This window comes from Sardina pilchardus, chromosome 16, assembly GCF_963854185.1.
Source record: "Sardina pilchardus chromosome 16, fSarPil1.1, whole genome shotgun sequence".
Classification (NCBI taxonomy): domain Eukaryota; kingdom Metazoa; phylum Chordata; class Actinopteri; order Clupeiformes; family Clupeidae; genus Sardina; species Sardina pilchardus.
The window spans coordinates 30,672,388-30,692,387 of NC_085009.1; the positions used below are offsets into that span (position 1 = coordinate 30,672,388).

The 20,000-nt window shown below is 38.6% G+C and overlaps 1 protein-coding gene across 1 annotated transcript in view; it reads left to right on the forward strand.

The window, feature by feature from the left end:
* The window catches only part of LOC134059977 (protein NLRC5-like), a 118,272-nt gene extending 99,055 nt beyond the window's left edge, over positions 1-19,217 (forward strand). Inside the window, exons 22-26 of the mRNA XM_062516543.1 lie at positions 383-556; positions 744-917; positions 3,504-3,677; positions 4,393-4,566; positions 18,871-19,217. Coding sequence (XP_062372527.1) covers positions 383-556; positions 744-917; positions 3,504-3,677; positions 4,393-4,566; positions 18,871-19,078 — 904 coding nt within the window. The 3' untranslated portion in view covers positions 19,079-19,217. The remainder of the gene's footprint in view (positions 1-382; positions 557-743; positions 918-3,503; positions 3,678-4,392; positions 4,567-18,870) is intronic.
* Positions 19,218-20,000: the final 783 nt, after the last annotated feature.

Consider the following 20,000-nt stretch of genomic DNA (forward strand, 5'->3'; position numbering starts at 1 on the left):
CACACACACACACACACATAAAGTGCATTGTAAATTTGACAGTCACTTACCTGTAGAAATCCCTCAGACTATAACACGACACACACACACACACACACACACACACACACACACACACACACACACACACACACACCGCTGAGTCAGTCAGTCAGTCAGTCACTCTCTCACTCAGTTACACAATCACTCACACTATGACAAAACACACACACACACACACACACACACGCACACACACACACACACACACACACACACACACACACACACACACACACACACACACACACACACAAACACAAAGAGCATTGTACATTTGACATTAATGTTGATTGTCCAAAAGATAATGAAGATGAAGTATTTCTCCTACTTCTCTCTACAGCCTGGATAAGTGCAGTATTGGAGAAGAAGGCTTCAGAGCTCTTGCATCAGCACTGAGATCAAACCCCTCACACATGAGAGAGCTGCAGCTGGGTGGGAATGAAGCAGGAGACTCAGGAGTGAAGCATCTTTCTTCTCTTCTGGAGGATCCCAACTGTAAACTGGAGAAACTACAGTGAGTATCACAAGACCAAGTACTGAGTTGCTATCACACACACACACACACACACACACACACTCACACACACACACACACACACACACACACACACACACACAGAGAGAGTATTGTAAATGTGACAGTAATGTTGACTGTCCAAAAGGAAATGAAGATGAAGTATTTCTCCTACTTCTCTCTACAGCCTGTATAGCTGCAGTATTGGAGAGGAAGGCTTCAGAGCACTTGCATCAGCACTGAGATCAAACCCCTCACACATGCGAGAGCTGCAGCTGAGTGGGAATGAAGCAGGAGACTTAGGAGTGAAGCATCTTTCTTCTCTTCTGGAGGATCCCAATTGTAAACTAGAATATCTACAGTGAGTATTCCAAGAACAAATACTGAGTTTGAGAATGAATTCGATAGTGTGTTTTATCTCTTTTTCTGTCAAACACAAACACACTAGGGCTGTCAACGAATATTCTATATCCGAATTTATATTCAAATAGTTTTAAAAATCAGATATTGAAAATTAATATTCAAATGTATAAAAACACGCCTGCAGTAGCAGAGTCGCCGCTGTCTGCTTTGTGAGTGGATGCGCTGCCTGAGGGGTCAGGGACAGGTGACAGGAGTCGCACGGTCAAGCACAGGCATTATTGAAGGAGTCGCACAGTCATTATTGAAAGTTGGAAGACGGCAGAATGTGCAGAGCCCAACTCGACCGCAGCAGAGAAAGTGATTTTAACCACCCAAAATCTAAAAAGCCTTGTACAAGTACAAAGTAGCCAATAACTTTTTATATATATAAGAAGCCTAGGCTACTTTGGATTTTTGATGCCTTGAAATCAAGTAGTATGCATGTAAGATACAGTTAGCATACCATTCGACCACTAGTAATGAGGTCACATCTCAAAAATGTACACCCAAATGAGCATAGCATAATGTGTGGAACTACAGCTAAACAGCCACGTATGTAAGGGATAATCAACGACGCGCCGTGCGTTTATAGGAAAATAATGCACGTTCGAAGTGGTAATAAGGACCCGACGCCGCAGGCGGAGGGGACTTTACACTTCGATAAGTGCATTATTTTCCTATAAACGCACACGGCGCGGAGTTGATTATCCCGCTTATACCACTGCTACTATCACTTTCGTTTATATTGCCGCTGTCTTAGATACAACATGGCTGTTTTTACCGTTACATTCACATTTGCGAATTAATATTCAAGTGTAATAAGCCCAAAAGAAGGGAACTACTTCATAGCCGTGCGGTATATCGAAAAATAATGCACGTTCCAAATAGCGCATCACAATAAGAAATTTGACCAAGCAGTGGTATAGAGAATGGGAATGTGACGTCGCGGACATTTCGCGGTTGCACCGCGGTGGCGTCTGGGATACATACGTGAGGCCACTTGTACGCTGCTGCCAATGCTGTTCCATTGTAAACATCGTAAAACATTGCTAACTCGCTGTTTCTAACACTGTTTTTCACACATCATGGGACGAACCTGTTGTGTTGCTGGATGTAACGTCCGTGCCCACGATCGTCAGGTAAAAAAAATCAACAACGGAGTGTCTTTGTATTACTTTCAGGGTCTCACGTCCACTCTCCAGACGGTCTGTCATAGGGATCCATGTTACCGATCAAAGATATCTTTTCTATATAACGTTTCCTCGCGTCTGGCAGGAGCTTGTCTCTGTACGGTCCATTACTACTTCTACTACTAGTTTTTAGCATAGTAGCCTAAATGTTTACATCTAGTGTTACTGTTTTGGCTAGCCGATCTTGTTCGAAATATCATAGGTTTCCATAGGTTTCTTGTTTATAATTCGCGCCGCGGCCTCACCTAATGGAGGAAAACGCCCTTTTTGTCCCAGAATGCACTGCGCCGCTAACTTCCGTTCCCATTCTCTATAATGACACTTATTTTGCACTCCCGCTGCCACAAGCTCTGTCTGCAACAAGAGAAGGGGCAGCCTGATCTCACCAAAAGGTGTAGAATGACACGCCGGTTTCTTAAGTCTTTTGGCGTGTTATTTGACGCATTTCATGCTTTTGGCGTACAATGCCATGCTCTTAAGCGTCCATTTCAGCAGGCCATCACGCAGAGATTAATTTGGTTCATTTGTAAGGAGAGCGATCAGTGTCGTGGATGGGGCAGGCTTCAGGAGTTCTGTCAAGCAATGAGGTACTGTATCCCTAGTGTAACAGTCACCAATAGAATCGAAACAACAACTTTTGGGATTGAAAGCCGAGAATCCGATTAACGACGCAATGTAACAGCACATGAAACTAAAGTCGGGTTTTGTATCACTGTAAAACTTCAATTAGCCGAATTGAATAATATTTGTTTCAATCACTGAATGAAGCCTGCTATATTTGGGACGAGAGTCACGACCTTAAATTGCTTGTACAAAAATCTTGATCAGCACTCAACATTTGTTTATTGTTGTTGTTCATTTGAACCGTTGTGCACAGAGAGCGCGAGGGTGCGGGTGAGAGTGAGAAAGTGTGTGTGTGAGTGTGAGAGAGCAAGCGAGCGAGAATGAGGTCTGCGGTCTTGACCTTTGATTTACTTGTTTTTCAGTATCAATACGTTGTCAAATATGTTTATACTTAAATGAACTACCTCTTACAAGTAGTTATGTCTCTTTGTATTAATTTGTCCTGTTATTGACGTAATGCGCAACATTGACAAAATGCGCAACCAGATATTCAAATATATTCGAATCAATCTGGTTTTTTTTAGCATTTTTGAGCAATTTTGACAGCCCTAGAACACACCACTGAGTCAGTCAGTCACTCTCTCACTCACTTACACAATCACTCACACTATAACAAGACACACACACACACACACACACACACACACACAAAGTGCATTGTAAATGTGACAGTAATGTTGACTGTCCAAAAGGAAATGAAGATGAAGTATTTCTCCTACTTCTCTCTACAGCCTGTATAGCTGCAGTATTGGAGAGGAAGGCTTCAGAGCTCTTGCATCAGCACTGAGATCAAACCCCTCACACATGAGAGAGCTGCAGCTGGGTGGGAATGAAGCAGGAGACTCAGGACTGAAGCATCTTTCTTCTCTTCTGGAGAATCCCAACTGTAAACTGGAGAAACTAGAGTGAGTATCACAAGACCAAATACTTTATCTGTTTTTCTAACTCAAAGACAAACTCACCACTGAGTCAGTCAGTCACTCAATGACTCAATCACTGACTAACACTCACACATGCACACATCACTGAATCACACCCTCCCTCCTTTATTTAGTCACCCACTTACACACAATAAGCACACACTAACACACTGTTACGCCGTAAATGGGCGCAACAACAAAAAGGGGGGAAACAGCGAGGTTGCAGCAATTTAACAATTTATTTTGCCCGAAACGAAAGTCCAAAGTTGCCCGAAAGCAGCGGCCGGCCAGCTTCAGACGGAAAACACAAGGGCGACTCCAAGCAAGCCAGGACAGCGTTCTTGAAGTTAGTCTGCTGCTCTGCTTAAGCCTCGAGTCCACCGCTCTCAGTGGGAGGAACTCCAGCGCCTTGAGACTCATCAGGTGACCTGTGCACCGGTGCACCTAATTAGCCAATTGCCTCCAATCACCTGCGGACGAGAAACGAGAAGCACGGCCAGGGAAGAGGCAAGGCCGGGGGCCTGTAACACACACACACACACACACACACACACACACACACACACACACACACACACACAGACACACACACACACACACACAGACACACACACACACACACAGTATTGTAAATGTGACAGTAATGTTGACTGTCCAAAAGGAAATGAAGATGAAGTATTTCTCCTACTTCTCTCTATAGTCTGGATCACTGCAGTATTGGAGAGGAAGGCTTCAGAGCTCTTGCATTAGCACTGAGATTAAACCCCTCACACATCAGAAGTCTGCAGCTGAGTGGGAGTAAAGCAGGAGACTCAGGAGTGAAGCATCTTTCTTCTCTTCTGGAGGATCCCAACTGTAAACTGGAGAAACTAGAGTGAGTATCACAAGACCAAATACTGAGTTGCTATCAGTGAATTTGACACTGTGTTTTTATCTCTGTTTCTCACTCAAACACAAACACACCACTGAGTCAGTCAGTCAATTTCTCACTCAGCTGCAGAAATCACTCACAATATAACATGACACACACACACACGCATGGACTGACGGACGGACAGACAGACACAAAGTATTGTAAATTTGACGGTAATGTTGATCCAAAAGGAAATGAAGGAAATTTGACAGTGTGTCTGAATCTTTTTCCTTACTCAAACACAAACACACCACTGAGTCAGTCAGTCAATCAATCTCTCACTCACCTTCAGAAATCACTCACACTATAACACCACACACACACACACACACACACACACACACACACACACACACACACATACACACACACATAGGGATGGGTATTGATAAGTTTTTATCAATATCGATGGCATTATCGATTCTGCCTATCAATCCAATTCCTTATCAATTCTCAAAATTTGGGTGCACCCACATTTTTCATTGCATCGCCTAAAGGTCACCTGTTATCACTCTCCTTTCATATAATGTGAATGCTTTTTTAACAATAAGGCATAGAAAAAGCTTGGTAACACTCCATAATAAGGGTCCTTAATAAATAGCAAACTAGCCATTAACTAACCCTTTGTTAATATTTGTTAACTGTTACTAAAATATCTATTTGCCACAAGTTAATGTGTTTTTCATCATTAATTAAATATTAGTTGTTTGCATATAATCTGTATGTTAATGTTTTAACAAATAGAAAACAATCTATTAACTAATATTGTATTAATATTTGTTAATAGTTAACTAAATGTATTTTTGGCACAAATTAACAGTTATTTCTTCCATCATTAAATGTTAAATGTTTATTTACAAACTATATGTTAATATGAAAGTTAATGACATATTATTGTTTCATTTATTGTTTTACTGATAATATTACTATTCTCCCTAGTTTGTAATTGTTCACTGTTAATTTAATTACAGTGCATGAAAATGCACTGTACTGTTCTTCCTATTCTTCTTATTAGAGTGCATGAAAATGCACTCTACTGTTATCCGATATCTTCTTATCTTTATTATTTTTCTTCTAACGTTTTTGTGCGCGCAATTCAGCTTCAACCGTTTAACGTAGAAACTTCATTCAAACTGCACTGCGTAGGTCTTACTTAGGTGACTTCAGCTATGTATTTTTCAATTTTGAAAACTTTATCGTTGAATTTATATTAATTTTTTAAAACATTTTTTTCTCCCATAGACTTAACATTGGATTATGACATCATAATAGGGCAATTAGAATCTTATGCCAGGTGGCCAGTCCAGCTGCAGCAGCTCTCTCTCTCAGGCATTAAGCATACAATCTCTCTGTGAAGACTACATATCCTACATTAAACTGTTTCCTCTTTCCACAACTGTTTCAAAATAAAAGTCCTCACTGCAATAATACACTATTGAATCATGTAACCGTTGAAAATACTCAACTATTTAACTGTTCAACCATTCCAACAGTCAGTTATCATCAACTATGCCTCCAGTCAACTACATGAAACCTCCATGTACCTAGCAACCAACATAGCAACCATTAAAATTAAGCGTTTATGACCGTTTCCATAGCAAACAACATGATTTTACTACAGTAACTTCTTTATTCCTGATAGTGGCCACCATGGATACCCTATCAACAAATGTTTCAAAATAAAAGTCCTCACTAGCAAGTTAGCTAGTTAGCATGGCTAGCATTGTTAGCATAGTTAGCATTTTTAACATAACTGCTAGAAATGATTAGCTTAGTTAGCTAATCAACCTGGTTAGCATTGTTAGCATAGTTAGCATTGTTAGCATAGTTAGCATTTTTAGCATAACTGTTAGAAATGATTAGCTGAGTTAGCTAATCAACCTGGTTAGAATTGTTAGCATAGTTAGCATTGCTAGCATTTTTAGCATAACTGCTAGAAATCATTAGTTCAGTTAGAACTGTAATGTTTAAGCTTTAAACTGTCTACCTTCAAACTATCAGCTTTCTTTAAACTATGCAACCACCATGTTTACCCTAGCTACACCGTAGCAACTATATCTACATTATCTACTGTATCTATACATTTTTGCATTTTCATGCACTCGTAATTTCCCTGGAATTACATTCTCTAGTTATTAAACTTCTTCTTCTAACGCTCGCAATTCAGCTTCAACCGTTTAACGTAGAAACTTCATTCAAACTTTGTTGCGTAGGTCTTGCTTATGCCATATGTGCTTTGTATTTTTCAACTTTGTAACTTTTATACTTTTTAAACTATTAGTTAAAAACTATCACCATTTCCCCCATAGACTTAACATTGCTCATTATGACATCACGGCAGCAATTAGAATGTTACCCCAGCTGGTCAGCCACCTGGGCACCAACTGTCAGTTTCTCTCAGGCTCCTCTCTGAAGACTACATATTCTGTTCCCCTGTATCCTCTGCGCACAACAGTATCAAAACTAGAAATGCAATTCCCGAGGAATTACACGAGGGGATGCAATCTGCTGGGTAGACTTTTATTTTGACACACAGGAAACACTTCTATACTATGTGTAGTTCAGGGAGAGCCAGATTGTATGCATAAAGGCAAAGATTCTATAGTGGAGCTCTGTTCTAGAATCTTTGCTTAAAAGTGACAGTTGGATTCACAGGGCAGTGTTCTAACTAGACTGGGAACTGAGAGTTCTGGCTCATTATGACATCACATTCTCCATTAAAGTCTATGGGGGAAAAATACACTTTTAATTACAAATATCTCAAAAAGTATAAACTTCTCAAAAATGTCAAATAGATTGTCTAGTAGATATTTGGAAGATCTACGGAACGGTGTTTCAACCAAGTTTGTACGTTAAGCGGTCCGGGCTGAATAGCGCGCACAAAAAGGTAAAAAGAATAATAATAACTAGAAAAGCATTTCCTGAAGGAAATACCAGTGCATGGAAAGTCATTGCAAGGATTATGCTAGGGTACTTCAAGTGATTATTAAGGTGTTGCTAGGCTAAATAAAGTGGTTACTATTCTATAAAAAGTGGTTAGTAGGTTGGTTGCTAGGGAAATCACATTGGTTGCTATGGAAATCATGTCGGTTGCTAAGGTGGTTGCCAGGGTGTCATTATGGAAGTGGTTGCTAGGTTGTTACTAAGTTATTATAGTGGTTGCTTTGCTATAAAAAGTGTTATTTTAAATAATAGTTTAAAAAATGTATTGAAATTGGGAGAAATAGAGAAAGTGATAGAGAAAGTGAGAGGAAGTGAAGAAAAAGAAGCAAAAGAAAGTGGGGATGACAAGTGAGCTATCCAGTTCAATGGAGAGACACACAGAGAAGAAGTTCCATTGAAGTTGCTGAAGTCAGTGAGAGAACACTGGCAAAGTTGATTCCATTCTATTTCTTTAAAAGCTAATTATGATGTCACAAAGCCAATGTTAAGTCTATGGCAAAATTAAGTTTAGTTTTTATTTAGTATCTCAAAAAGTAAAAGTCGTAAAAGTATGAAAAGTAATAGACTGAAAATTTGATGCAAGAGCTACGTGACAAAGTTTGAACCAAGTTCATACGATAAGCGGTTAGAGTCAAATTAGGGCCTGGAAGAATAATAATAAAAATAAAAATAAAAAGAAAAAACGAAGGAATATCAATACAGTGCATTTCCATGCACTGTAATAATAAGAAGCGACCGGATTTCAATAGAGGGGATGCATCCCCTCTAATAAGTCCTCCTAATTCCATCCAACTTTATATCCATTCATCTTCTTCAAACCATTCACTCATCCACCCATTCTAAACAGTCTGCCTATCAACAACATCAATTAGACGCTCTACATTGAACTTTTAAACAATCTACTCTGTCTCAGGCTGGCTCTCTTAAGACTAGCCAGTTAAATTGATTACACCTGTATCTGTATCCACTACTCTCAGTAGAGAGCTGTGTCTCTCCATTCTACAAGAATATAAGGCACATTCCATCCAACATTCTATCCATTCATCTTCTTCAGACCATTCACTCATCCACCCATTAAACTGTCTATCAACATCTATTAAACAATCTGTCTAACATCCATTAAACTCTCTGTCTATCAACATTAATTAGACTATCTACATTCAACTTTTAAATTATTTACTCTGTCTCAGGCTTTAAGATACTCTGGCTCTCTTAAGACTAGCCAGTTAAATTGATTACACCTGTGTCAACTACTCTCAGAGAGCTGTATCAGTGTCTCTCTTAACAAGAATATACTGTAAGGCACATTCCATCCAACCTTCTATCCATTCATCTTCTTCAGACCATTCACTCATCCACCCATTAAACTGTCAATCAATATCTATTAAACAATCTGCCTATCAACATCCATTAAACATTCTATCTATCAACATTAATTAGACTATCTACATACAACTTTTAAAGTATTTACTGTGGGTCCCTCTCAAGCAGCGTTTATATGTCCTCCCTCGATCCTCGATCCTCAATGATCTACATAAAGAAAGATAGAAGAAGGGCTAGACTATCCCATTGTTGCCGCTCCATCATTCTTTATGTAGATCAGTGAGGAGCGAGAGAGGACGCGTAAACGCTATGAGAAGCACCTTCTGTCTCAGGCTTTAAGCATACAATCTCATTAAGACTACAGATCCTGTTTCACTACTTCCTCTGTCCACAACTGTTTCAAAATAAAGGTCCTCACTGCAATAATACACTATTAAATCATTTAACCATTGAAACTACTCAACTATTGAACTGTTCAACCATTCCAACTGTCAGTTATCATCCACTTTGCCTCCAGTCAACTACATGAAACCTCCATGTACCTAGCAACCAACATAGCAACCATTAAAAAGTGTTTATGACCGTTTCCATAGCAACCAACATGATTATACTGCAGTAACTTCTTGTTTCCTGATAGTGGCCACCATGGATACCCTAGCAACAAATGTTTCAAAATAAAAGTCCTCACTAGCAAGTTAGCTAGTTACCATGGTTAGCATAGTTAGCATAGTTAGCATTTTTAGCATAACTGCAAAAAATCATCAACTAAGTTAGCTAATCAACCTGGTTAGCATTGTTAGCAAATTTAGCATTGTTAGCATAGTTAGCATTTTTAGCATTACTGCTAGAAATCATCGGTTAAGTTAGCTAATCAACCTGGTTAGCATTGTTAGCATTGCTAGCATAGTAAGCATTTTTAGCGTAACTGCTAGAAATCATTAGCTAAGTTAGCTAATCAACATTTTAACATGAATAGAAATCATTAGTTAAGTTAGAACTGGAACGTTTCATCTTTAAACTGTCTACCTTCACACTATCAACTCTCTGTAAACTATGCAACCACCATGTTTACCCTAGCTACACCTTAGTAACCATATCTACATTATCTATCTATTTTTGCATTTTCATGCACTGGTAATTCCTTGGAATTGCATTTCTAGTTCTTCTTCTAACGCACGCAAATCAGCTAGAACCGTTTAACCTAGAAACTTCATTCAAACTGCGTTACGTAGGTCTTACTTAGGACATGTGTGCTATGACTTTTCAACTTTGTAACTTTTATACTTTTTAAACTATTAGTTAAAAACTATTACAATTTCCCCCATAGACTTAACATTGCTCATTATGACATCACGGCAGCAATTAGAATCTTACTCCAGCTGGTCAGCCACCTGGGCACCAACTGTCAGTTTCTCTCAGGCAATCTCTCTGAAGACTACATATTCTGTTCCCCTGTATCCTCTGTGCACAACAGTATCAAAATAAGTCCTCCTAATTCCATCCAACTTTATATCCATTCATCTTCTTCAAACCATTCACTCATCCACCCATTCTAAACAGTCTGCCTATCAACATCAATTAGACGTTCTACATTCAACTTTTAAACAATCTACTCTGTCTCAGGCTGGCTCTCTTAAGACTAGCCAGTTAAATTGATTACACCTGTATCTGTATCCACTACTCTCAGTAGAGAGCTGTGTCTCTCCATTCTACAAGAATATAAGGCACATTCCATCCAACATTCTATCCATTCATCTTCTTCAGACCATTCACTCATCCACCCATTAAACTGTCTATCAACATCTATTAAACAATCTGTCTATCAACATCCATTAAACTCTCTGTCTATCAACATTAATTAGACTATCTACATTCAACTTTTTAATTATTTACTCTGCCTCAGGCTTTAAGAGTACACTCTGGCTCTCTTAACACTAGCCAGTTAAATTGATTACACCTGTGTCAACTACTCTCAGAGAGCTGTATCAGTGTCTCTCTTAACAAGAATATAAGGCACATTCCATCCAACCTTCTATCCATTCATCTTCTTCAGACCATTCACTCATCCACCATTAAACTGTCAATCAATATCTATTAAACAATCTGCCTATCAACATCCATTAAACATTCTGTCTATCAACATTAATTAGACTATCTACATACAACTTTTAAAGTATTTACTGTGGGTCCCTCTCAAGCAGCGTTTATATGTCCTCCCTCGCTCCTCGATGATCTACATAAAGAAAGATAGAAGTAAGGCTAGACTATCCCATTGTTGCCGCTCCATCATTCTTTATGTAGATCAGTGAGGAGTGAGAGAGGACGCGTAAACGCTATATGAGAGGCACCTTCTGTCTCAGGCTTTAAGCATACAATCTCATTAAGACTACAGATCCTGTTAACTGTTTCCTCTGTCCACAACTGTTTCAAAATAAAAGTCCTCACTGCAATAATACACTATTAAATCATTTGACCATTGAAACTACTCAACTATTTAACTGTACAACCATTCCAACTGTCAGTTATCATCAACTATGCCTCCAGTCAACTACATGAAACCTCCATGTACCTAGCAACCAACATAGCAACCATTAAAATTAAGCGTTTATGACCGTTTCCATAGCAACCAACATGATTATACTGCAGTAACTTCTTGTTTCCTGATAGTGCCCACCATGGATACCCTAGCAACAAATGTTTCAAAATAAAAGTCCTCACTAGCAAGTTATCTAGTTAGCATGGTTAGCATTGTTAGCATAGCTAGCATTTTTAGCATAACTGCAACAAATCATCAACTAAGTTAGCTAATCAACCTGGTTAGCAAATCTAGCATTGTTAGCACAGTTAGCATTTTTAGCATTACTGCTAGAAATCATCGGTTAAGTAAGCTAATCAACCTGGTTAGCATTGTTAGTAAAGTTAGCATTGCTAGCATAATTAGCATTTTTAGCACAACTGCTAGAAATCATTAGCTAAGTTAGCTAATCAACATTTTAACATGAATAGAAATCATTAGTTAAGTTAGAACTGGAATGTTTCAGCTTCAAACTGTCTACCTTCACACTATCAACTCTCTGTAAACTACGCAACCACCATGTTTACCCTAGCTACACATTAGTAACCATATCTACATTATCTATCTTTTTTTGCATTTTCATGCACTGGTAATTCCTTGGAATTGCATTTCTAGTTTGTATTGTTATTTATTTGTATGTCGCTTTGGACAAAGGCGTCTGCTAAATAACCATAGCCATAGCCATAGCCATAGCCATAGCCATAGCCATAGCCATTATTATTTAACTAATTGTTATTAAACTGTGTTTCTACCTATCCCAATATGATCCACTCCTTATAGGACCCTTGAAGTAATTGGTTAAGCTTAATTAATATATTAGTAATATATAACTATTAGGGCCGGGACTTTAGCGCGTTAATTACGATTAATTAATTACACAAACATTAATGCGTTAAAAAAAATTGACGCATTTTAATCGTGTGCCTATTTATTTTTGCACCGCGGAACCTTTCTCACTGGATGAGTTTCAGACGGACCGATTATACTGGAGAACCAAGTAACGCGCATGAGTTCGGTTCAGACAAAACAAACCACAGTGGCACAGTGAACATGAACAAAGAAGCTGATGTGACCGCGTTGGTTGGCCCCGTGGATGGGAAATGTTGTTACAAAAAACGAACGGATGGAAGCGTAGATAAGAGCATGGTTGTGTGCAACCTATGCAACAAGGACGTATCACCGCAGGTATCACTTCAATGCAAAACATAAAGCAGCTAGCTGCTAGCGTGGACAACGTATTGTGATACTCCAGACATTTGAGGGAAACCTCTGAGCTTTATTTATTAAACAAATAGCAACCGAGTTGCTGTTACAGCCACAACTCACGCTTATAACAGTAATCCACCGCACCTAATTCCATGTCCAACTTTTATAGACCTAAAAGAAACTTCACACTCAGAACCGCATACAAGCACACACGTAAACTCCGCCCCCCAGTTCCCCTTAAAGGGACACAACAATTTCATGAACTCAACTCAAGGTAACAGGTGACACAATTAACAGGATATCACAGTATTATAGTTTACAGAAGGTCTACCTATCTATAGGCTACATGAATTTCTGAAAATGTACTATTTCTAAATATGGTATTGCTACACTTTATGGCAAAAAATGCACTGGTCTGTTGGACTTATTAATAAACAATATTGTTGTTGCTTAAGCTTAGGCCTATGTATTCAGTCATTATCCAATGGTAGGCTATACTAAAAATCCATGTGAAAAAAAAATACTTCTCACTGTTCTCAGGTCATATATTTATATACAATTAAAATGTGATTAATTTCGATTAATTAATTACAAAGCCTCTAATTAATTAGATTAATTTTTTTAATCGAGTCCCAGCCCTAATAACTATCAGTATGGAGGACCCTTATAATAAAGTTGGTTAAGCTTTTAGTAACATATAACTATCAGTATGGAGGACCCTTATAATAAAGTTGGTTAAGCGTAATAAATGTATTAGTAATAGGCCTATATAACTATCAGTATGGGGACCCTTATAATAAAGTTGGAACAGTAATTATTAATCATTTACAAATATTTATTATAACATTTATCAACGATAGCAAATATTTTACACTGGATCTCTCTCACTGGAAATGAATGATCTCAGCACACGAAGGAGGATGAAAATGCTTTATTCATAAAGTCAAAGAACTCTCAAATAGCTTTTTGCTTTCTACTGGAACACTGACCATTGATGGTTCACCTGATGGTCTCCTGGAACACTGACCATGTAAACGCAGTCAATGATAGTTAAACTGATCAAAAAAGATTAACTAGAATGACAACAGAATGTATAAAATATTAAATAAACAGAGAAAGAGCGAGTGGGTTCAACCAGAGAGTGAGAAAAAGAGAGAAAGACAGAAAGTGTTAGTGAGGAAAGGACTTTGAAATGGAAATGTTGGTTTGGATGGAGTTGATTAGGCTAAGTGGCGTCGGTTAGCACACCCGTGATCGAAGCAGTTTCTTCCTTTAATTTCTTTTATTGCGTTGCCTTCAACAATTGCCATACAACAATAAAGTTATGTGTGGTCTGTAAGGAACCAAAGAAGCCATCATTAGTAATACGGTCACTGTACCACATAATCACTGTCTAATAAACAAGGCAGGCCACATCAAAGCCATCGATATCTCAAAGTTGCGACAGCCGTTGACTTCCATGTTAAAGCCAGATTAGAGCGGTCACGTGGTTAGTGGGTAGACTCAGTAGTTCCCTCGGTCCCTGGTTTACTACGGGATTGACAGCAGCGATCGCATTAATACTTACGGTAAATTTGAAAATTACTATAAACTGCATTTCCACATACATATATTACTCAATGAAAATGCATTATTATGCACACGACTATAAGTCATGTAGAAAAGTCTTATTAGATATTCATTCATTCTCAATGGAATAGTTCCCGGATGTGCCGCCATTGTTTGTACACGGGAGTCAATGGTAGTGTCGCAACTTTGAGATATCGATGGCTTTGGGCCACATGTTAAACTAAGCACCCCATTTGCATCCAATGCTCATTGCCAATTTACTGTCACATAAAGATAGCCTAAATTAATTGAATAGCTGATATCTTTGTTATATTCTATGAACATAACCATATCTCAATCACACACACAACATAAGACAGGATACATGCATTGACATTACTAACCAAAGTGAAAGTATAAGTTTCCCTTAAGGCTAATCTCCGCTTAGCATAACGCTAAGTTAGCATTCCAAACGAGCATGACACGCATCCATATCCCACCAAAAACAGGCCCTACACATGACTCAGCCTAACGCCGGTGATCCACTAGCACGCGATGCGAACTCCGCATCGCACTACTCATTCGCTACGCTACCCTCCCCGCAGACGCTTTGGTAGGCTTTGGTAGGCGTTCCCTTTTTAATGGGTGAAACAGGACAGGTACGGCGAACCAACCGAAAGCTAAATTATTGGCCAACTGTGGTAGCAGTGCAAGCCAATTTCCCACTGACAACCAAATTACTAGTCTAATCTGAACAAATGAACAAGTAGTTTCGTCAACAAACTTTCGTCAACTTCAAAACACTCACCCTCATCATCAACAATCGCTATCTTCCTCCGTGCTTCATTGCACATTATGCTGTCCCTTTATGAGTCCAATCATACACACAGGGAAAAGTTCACGTTCCAATATTCAGTTTTTCGTTTGATATTATGGCAAATGATTTACTGGCGGTAAAGCCAAGACTACCGGAAAATGCAATGTTGTTAAACGTCAGGAGCGACCTGCTCTACTATTGGATACTCGCCTCGCGATGTGCTCGCGATGGACGGATTAATTTGCATAAAGTTGGGGATTGCTGAACTTTTCCGACGCACCGCATCCACAGCTCTCGACGCAATGTGTACCCAGAATGCTATGCGGGATGCGAATTCGCTTCTCATTGAAATGAATGGGGATAGTGCGATGCGGAGTTCGCATCGCGTGCTAGTGGATCACCGGCGTAAGTATCTCGGTTACTTTCACTTACTTCGTGTTTTGCAAGCACACAAGGTGTTCACACAACTCAAACTGTAGGCAATAGGCAGCAAACTCGTTCAGTGATAGCTGCTAACATAATGGCATGGACTCCACCAACGCTGTAACTTAGGAAAACTAACATGAGGCTAAAGTACACAGGAGGACGTTTCTAGGCAACCACACCCTCTACAAAATAAGAGTCTTTCATACAGAGTGAGAGAGACAGAGCACAAGAAAGAGATCGAGGGAGAGTATGAGAGAGAAAGACAGAATGAGAGACAGGCAATAAAAACGGGCAAAAATGAAATAAAAATAATAATGTCCTCTTTGCATACAGGATTGATTTGCACTGACTTCTTTAGTGTAGGCTAGTTTTCGCATCAATTTGCTAGCCTACATCTTTCAGGACCTTGGTGAACCTTGTGAGTTTCCAGTGTGAGAGTATGAAGAGTCAAAGTAACAATAATTAAATATAAAGTAAATTACAAAGTAAAATGTCATGTAAGTCATATCACCAAGTATCAAATTTAAATATATCAACGATTATTAAATGTAATCTAATTTAAAGTTTAAATCAATGTCATTTGAATTTTGAATTACATTAAACTTTAAATCAATTGAATAAGAAGTTGAATTAATTTGAAGTCATACATCACATTTGCATTTCCCTGTTGTTCTCATTTTGAATGAGACTTAAAATTTCAGCCTCATGCAATTCCGTGCGCCACCATTTAATTCGAACGCCTTTACTTCAAACTTTGGACTTTGGTACTTCAAGGTTGTACTGTCACCTGTCAATCATGCTATGTCCCCCGCCCCCTGCCCATCCACTGAATCTGAGTTGACATGACATTTTACTTTGTAATTTACTTTATATTTAATTATTGTTACTTTGACCCTTCATATGAGAGACCCATAGCCTACTGATAGTTAGTTACTAATATATCAAGTAAGCTTAACCAACTTTATTATAAGGGTCCTATGAGGAGTGGTTCATATTGGGATGAAGGCAGAAACACAGTTTAATAACAATTAGTTAATAATAATATGTCATTAACTTTTATATTAACATATAGCCTAGCCTAGTTTGTAAATAAACATCTAACATTCTAATGTAAGAAATATAACTGTTAATTAGTGCCAAAACAACATTTAGTTAACTATTAACACAATTTTAGTTAATAGATTGCTTTCTATTTGTTAAAAACATTAACATACAGTTTATATGCAAACAACTAATATTTAATTAATGATGAAAAAAACATTAACTTGTGGCAAATAGATATTTTAGTAACAATTAACAAATATTAACAAAGGGTTAGTTAATGATTAGTTTGCTATTTATTAAGGACCCTTATTATGGAGTGTTACCAAAAGGTTATTTGAAACACAACAAGGAATATAGGCTACATATTCTTTATAAAGAATTATAAAGATTTATATATACAGTATAATATAATATAATTCTTTATATATTCTATACTGACATTTCTGATATTCATGACATTCATGACTATTCATATAACAACTCCGCCTCTTTAATTCAGCTGGCTTGAAGCCTCAAACTGTAAACAAAATAGCATAGTTGGGGGGGTGTACCGGCACCAAATGTAGGTGCACACCCATATTTTTCATTGCATCGCCTTTTTATCGCTCTCCTGTCATATAATGTGAATAATTTTTTAACAAGATGTAAAGCTTGTCTTTATTTGAAACACACACATTATGTAATTATGAATAATTAGTCTATTATAGGCCTACATTCCATATACTGACATTTCTGATATTCATAACAGCAATCTTTATGCAGATTATGGCCTAGGCCTACTATTCATATTATAACTCCACCTCTTAAATTCAGCTGTCTGGTTGAAGCCTCCAATTAAATATTGTAAACAAAGTAGCAGGCTAAGTTTATCATACTCTACTGGTTGGACTGTTCAGTTTCTGTTCAGGTAAGCTAATACTTTTTCTCCTTGGGACAGGCCCCTTTAAGTCTTGGAGTTGAAAAACATTGTTATTGAGAAGGAGTTTTAATCAAATGTCTGCAGCATAGCCTACTAATGATGCTAAACGGATCTAACAGTAATTTAGCGTTCACGATTGTGAATGTTTTATCTAGATTAAATGTGCATGTCGAGGACGGCTGTCCATTGAGCGCGCACGAGAGCGGGCCAAGGAGAATGAGTTTACATCTACTGTTTGGAAAAGTTGCACACATAGTCTACAAAGTTTGCGGAAGAACTTTATGCTTCACCCCAGCAGCGTCATGTGGATCAGTGTGACCACGCTTCCAGGGATGATATCGTTGGTTTTGATGGAGACAGACGCGGTGTGCACGGAAGGGAGGGGCTGTGTGTGTGCGTGTGTTTGTGTGTATGAGAGGCAGATGCGTGATTGACAGAGAGGGAGAGCAGGGAAAGGAAATTCAGTTTAACGAATGCTGCGTGTTTTTCAATAGCGTTAAAAAATAACATTTTAACATTCAAAATTCAAAATGATCGAAAATGGCTGTGGAGCATACCAATGAAATTCCCTCATGTGGTAGACCCCAAATATATGGTTTTTGCATGTCCCATGTGCCCCTGTCCTGTAGATTTTATGACACATTGCTTTATGACACAAATAAGGCTACTAATCTATTATGCTCCTTGGCCAAATGACCTAATGACCCCAAACCTTTTAAGGATCATACAAACTGGTCCCCCAGTAGTACTGTTTGTAGGGTAACACTGAACAAAAAAAGCCCAAGTCATTATAATGAATGGAGAAGAAGTGTTTTCAATTCATCGCAGTGTTTTACACTGAGCACATCAGTGTTCAACTGGTCCATATACAGTAAATGTCTTGATATATGATGGTTTGTGTGTGTCTCTTGAGAACAAAAGAGCATTTTGAGGAGAAATGACATTGTTTTGAAGGTTAAGTGTCATTTTGCAGGAGAATTGTGGAGTTTTGCCCATTGTGTGTGTTGTTTGGGATTTGTGTGTAGAGTTCTGAGAATATGAGGCATGTTTTCAGAAAATGTGTGTTAACAATCGAAAAAAACTGTAATGAAATGGAGCAAGGCTTGGTTGACTTGTAGTAGCCTATAAGTCGTCGCAGAGCAGAGGGCGTGACGTAAATGTACCGCTACACAAAATTTCAGGAAAACCGGAAAATGTCCGACGTCATGCAGGCTGAGGGAATCGTTAAGGGAATCGATAACAAAAAAGACGTACGATGTCGATGGAATTGACAAGTTAAAACCGCTTCCAAGATGAAACCGGTTTTCGATGCCCAACCCTACACACACACACACATGCCACTGAGTCAGTCAGTCACTCTCTCACTGACACACACACACACACACAGGTAATAACTGCTTCCCTCTTTGATCTGTGTGTGTCCTTCAGCTGATCTGATGAAGTGTTTCCTTCTTTCTCCTATAGCCTGACATACTGCAGTATAACAGATGATGGTTTCAGAGCTTTAGCATCAGCACTGAGATCAAACCCATCAGCCCTCAGAGAGCTCTGGCTGTTGGGGAATCAGCCTGGACCCTCAGCACAGCTGCTGCTCTCTGACCTGAAGAAACATCCAAACTGTAAACATCTACAGATTAATGGGAATTCATCCCATTGTGTTCCACCTGATTGATGTTTTTACACTGTGCATAAATAAGTGTTGCAGCACATTCATATTTGAACTAACATGTTTTAAAATCACTTATGTAAATGCAACAATTGTAAGTAATATTATATAAAGGATGTTTTGAATATATAAAAACATGGTAACACTTTAAGTTATGTGTTAAGCATTATTACCTCTGCCAAGGAGGTTATGTTTTCATCGGGGACTGGCGTATGTTTGTCTGTCTGTTTGTTAGCAAGATAACTAAAAAAATAAGGGACAGATTATGATGAAATTTTCAGGGAATGTCAGACATGACCCGATTAGATTTTGGGAGTGATTCTTAACACCTACGGGATTCTGGAGCCATTTATGTTTTTTGGTTAGTCGTGTAATGGCATGGTATGGCCACGTGGTGGCGATCTGAATAGTTTAGGTTTAAATGTATGACAACCTAGGAGGAACAATACAGGCGGAGGTCTGCGCTCTCTGAGTGCTTTTCTAGGCCTGTATTCACCAATTCAGTATTCTTCATTATTCTTCACTCTATATTCTTGGTATAACCTTCATGAAAAACTAGTAGGTCTTGTTCTAAACTTATTGCAACATGATAAGTATCAAAACAGACTATTTAGCCTCCTGACGATGTTAGGGTAACATACTGTCTGAATATGTTAGTTATAATGACAGAATCATTGTAGAATAAGTATTGTATACTGCACACACACACACACACACACACTCTCTGCCGCATGGTGTGGAGCAAGGTCGAGCAGCAAACACTCAATACATGAGCAGAACAGAACAACAGAACAGAACAGAACAACAGAACAGAACATCAGAACAGAACAACAGAACAGAACATCAGAACAGAACAGAGCAGTGAGCAGTGGACTGTTGGCAGAGCTGTGCTACAGCACAGTGTGCTATTTCATTCATAAAGATGGAC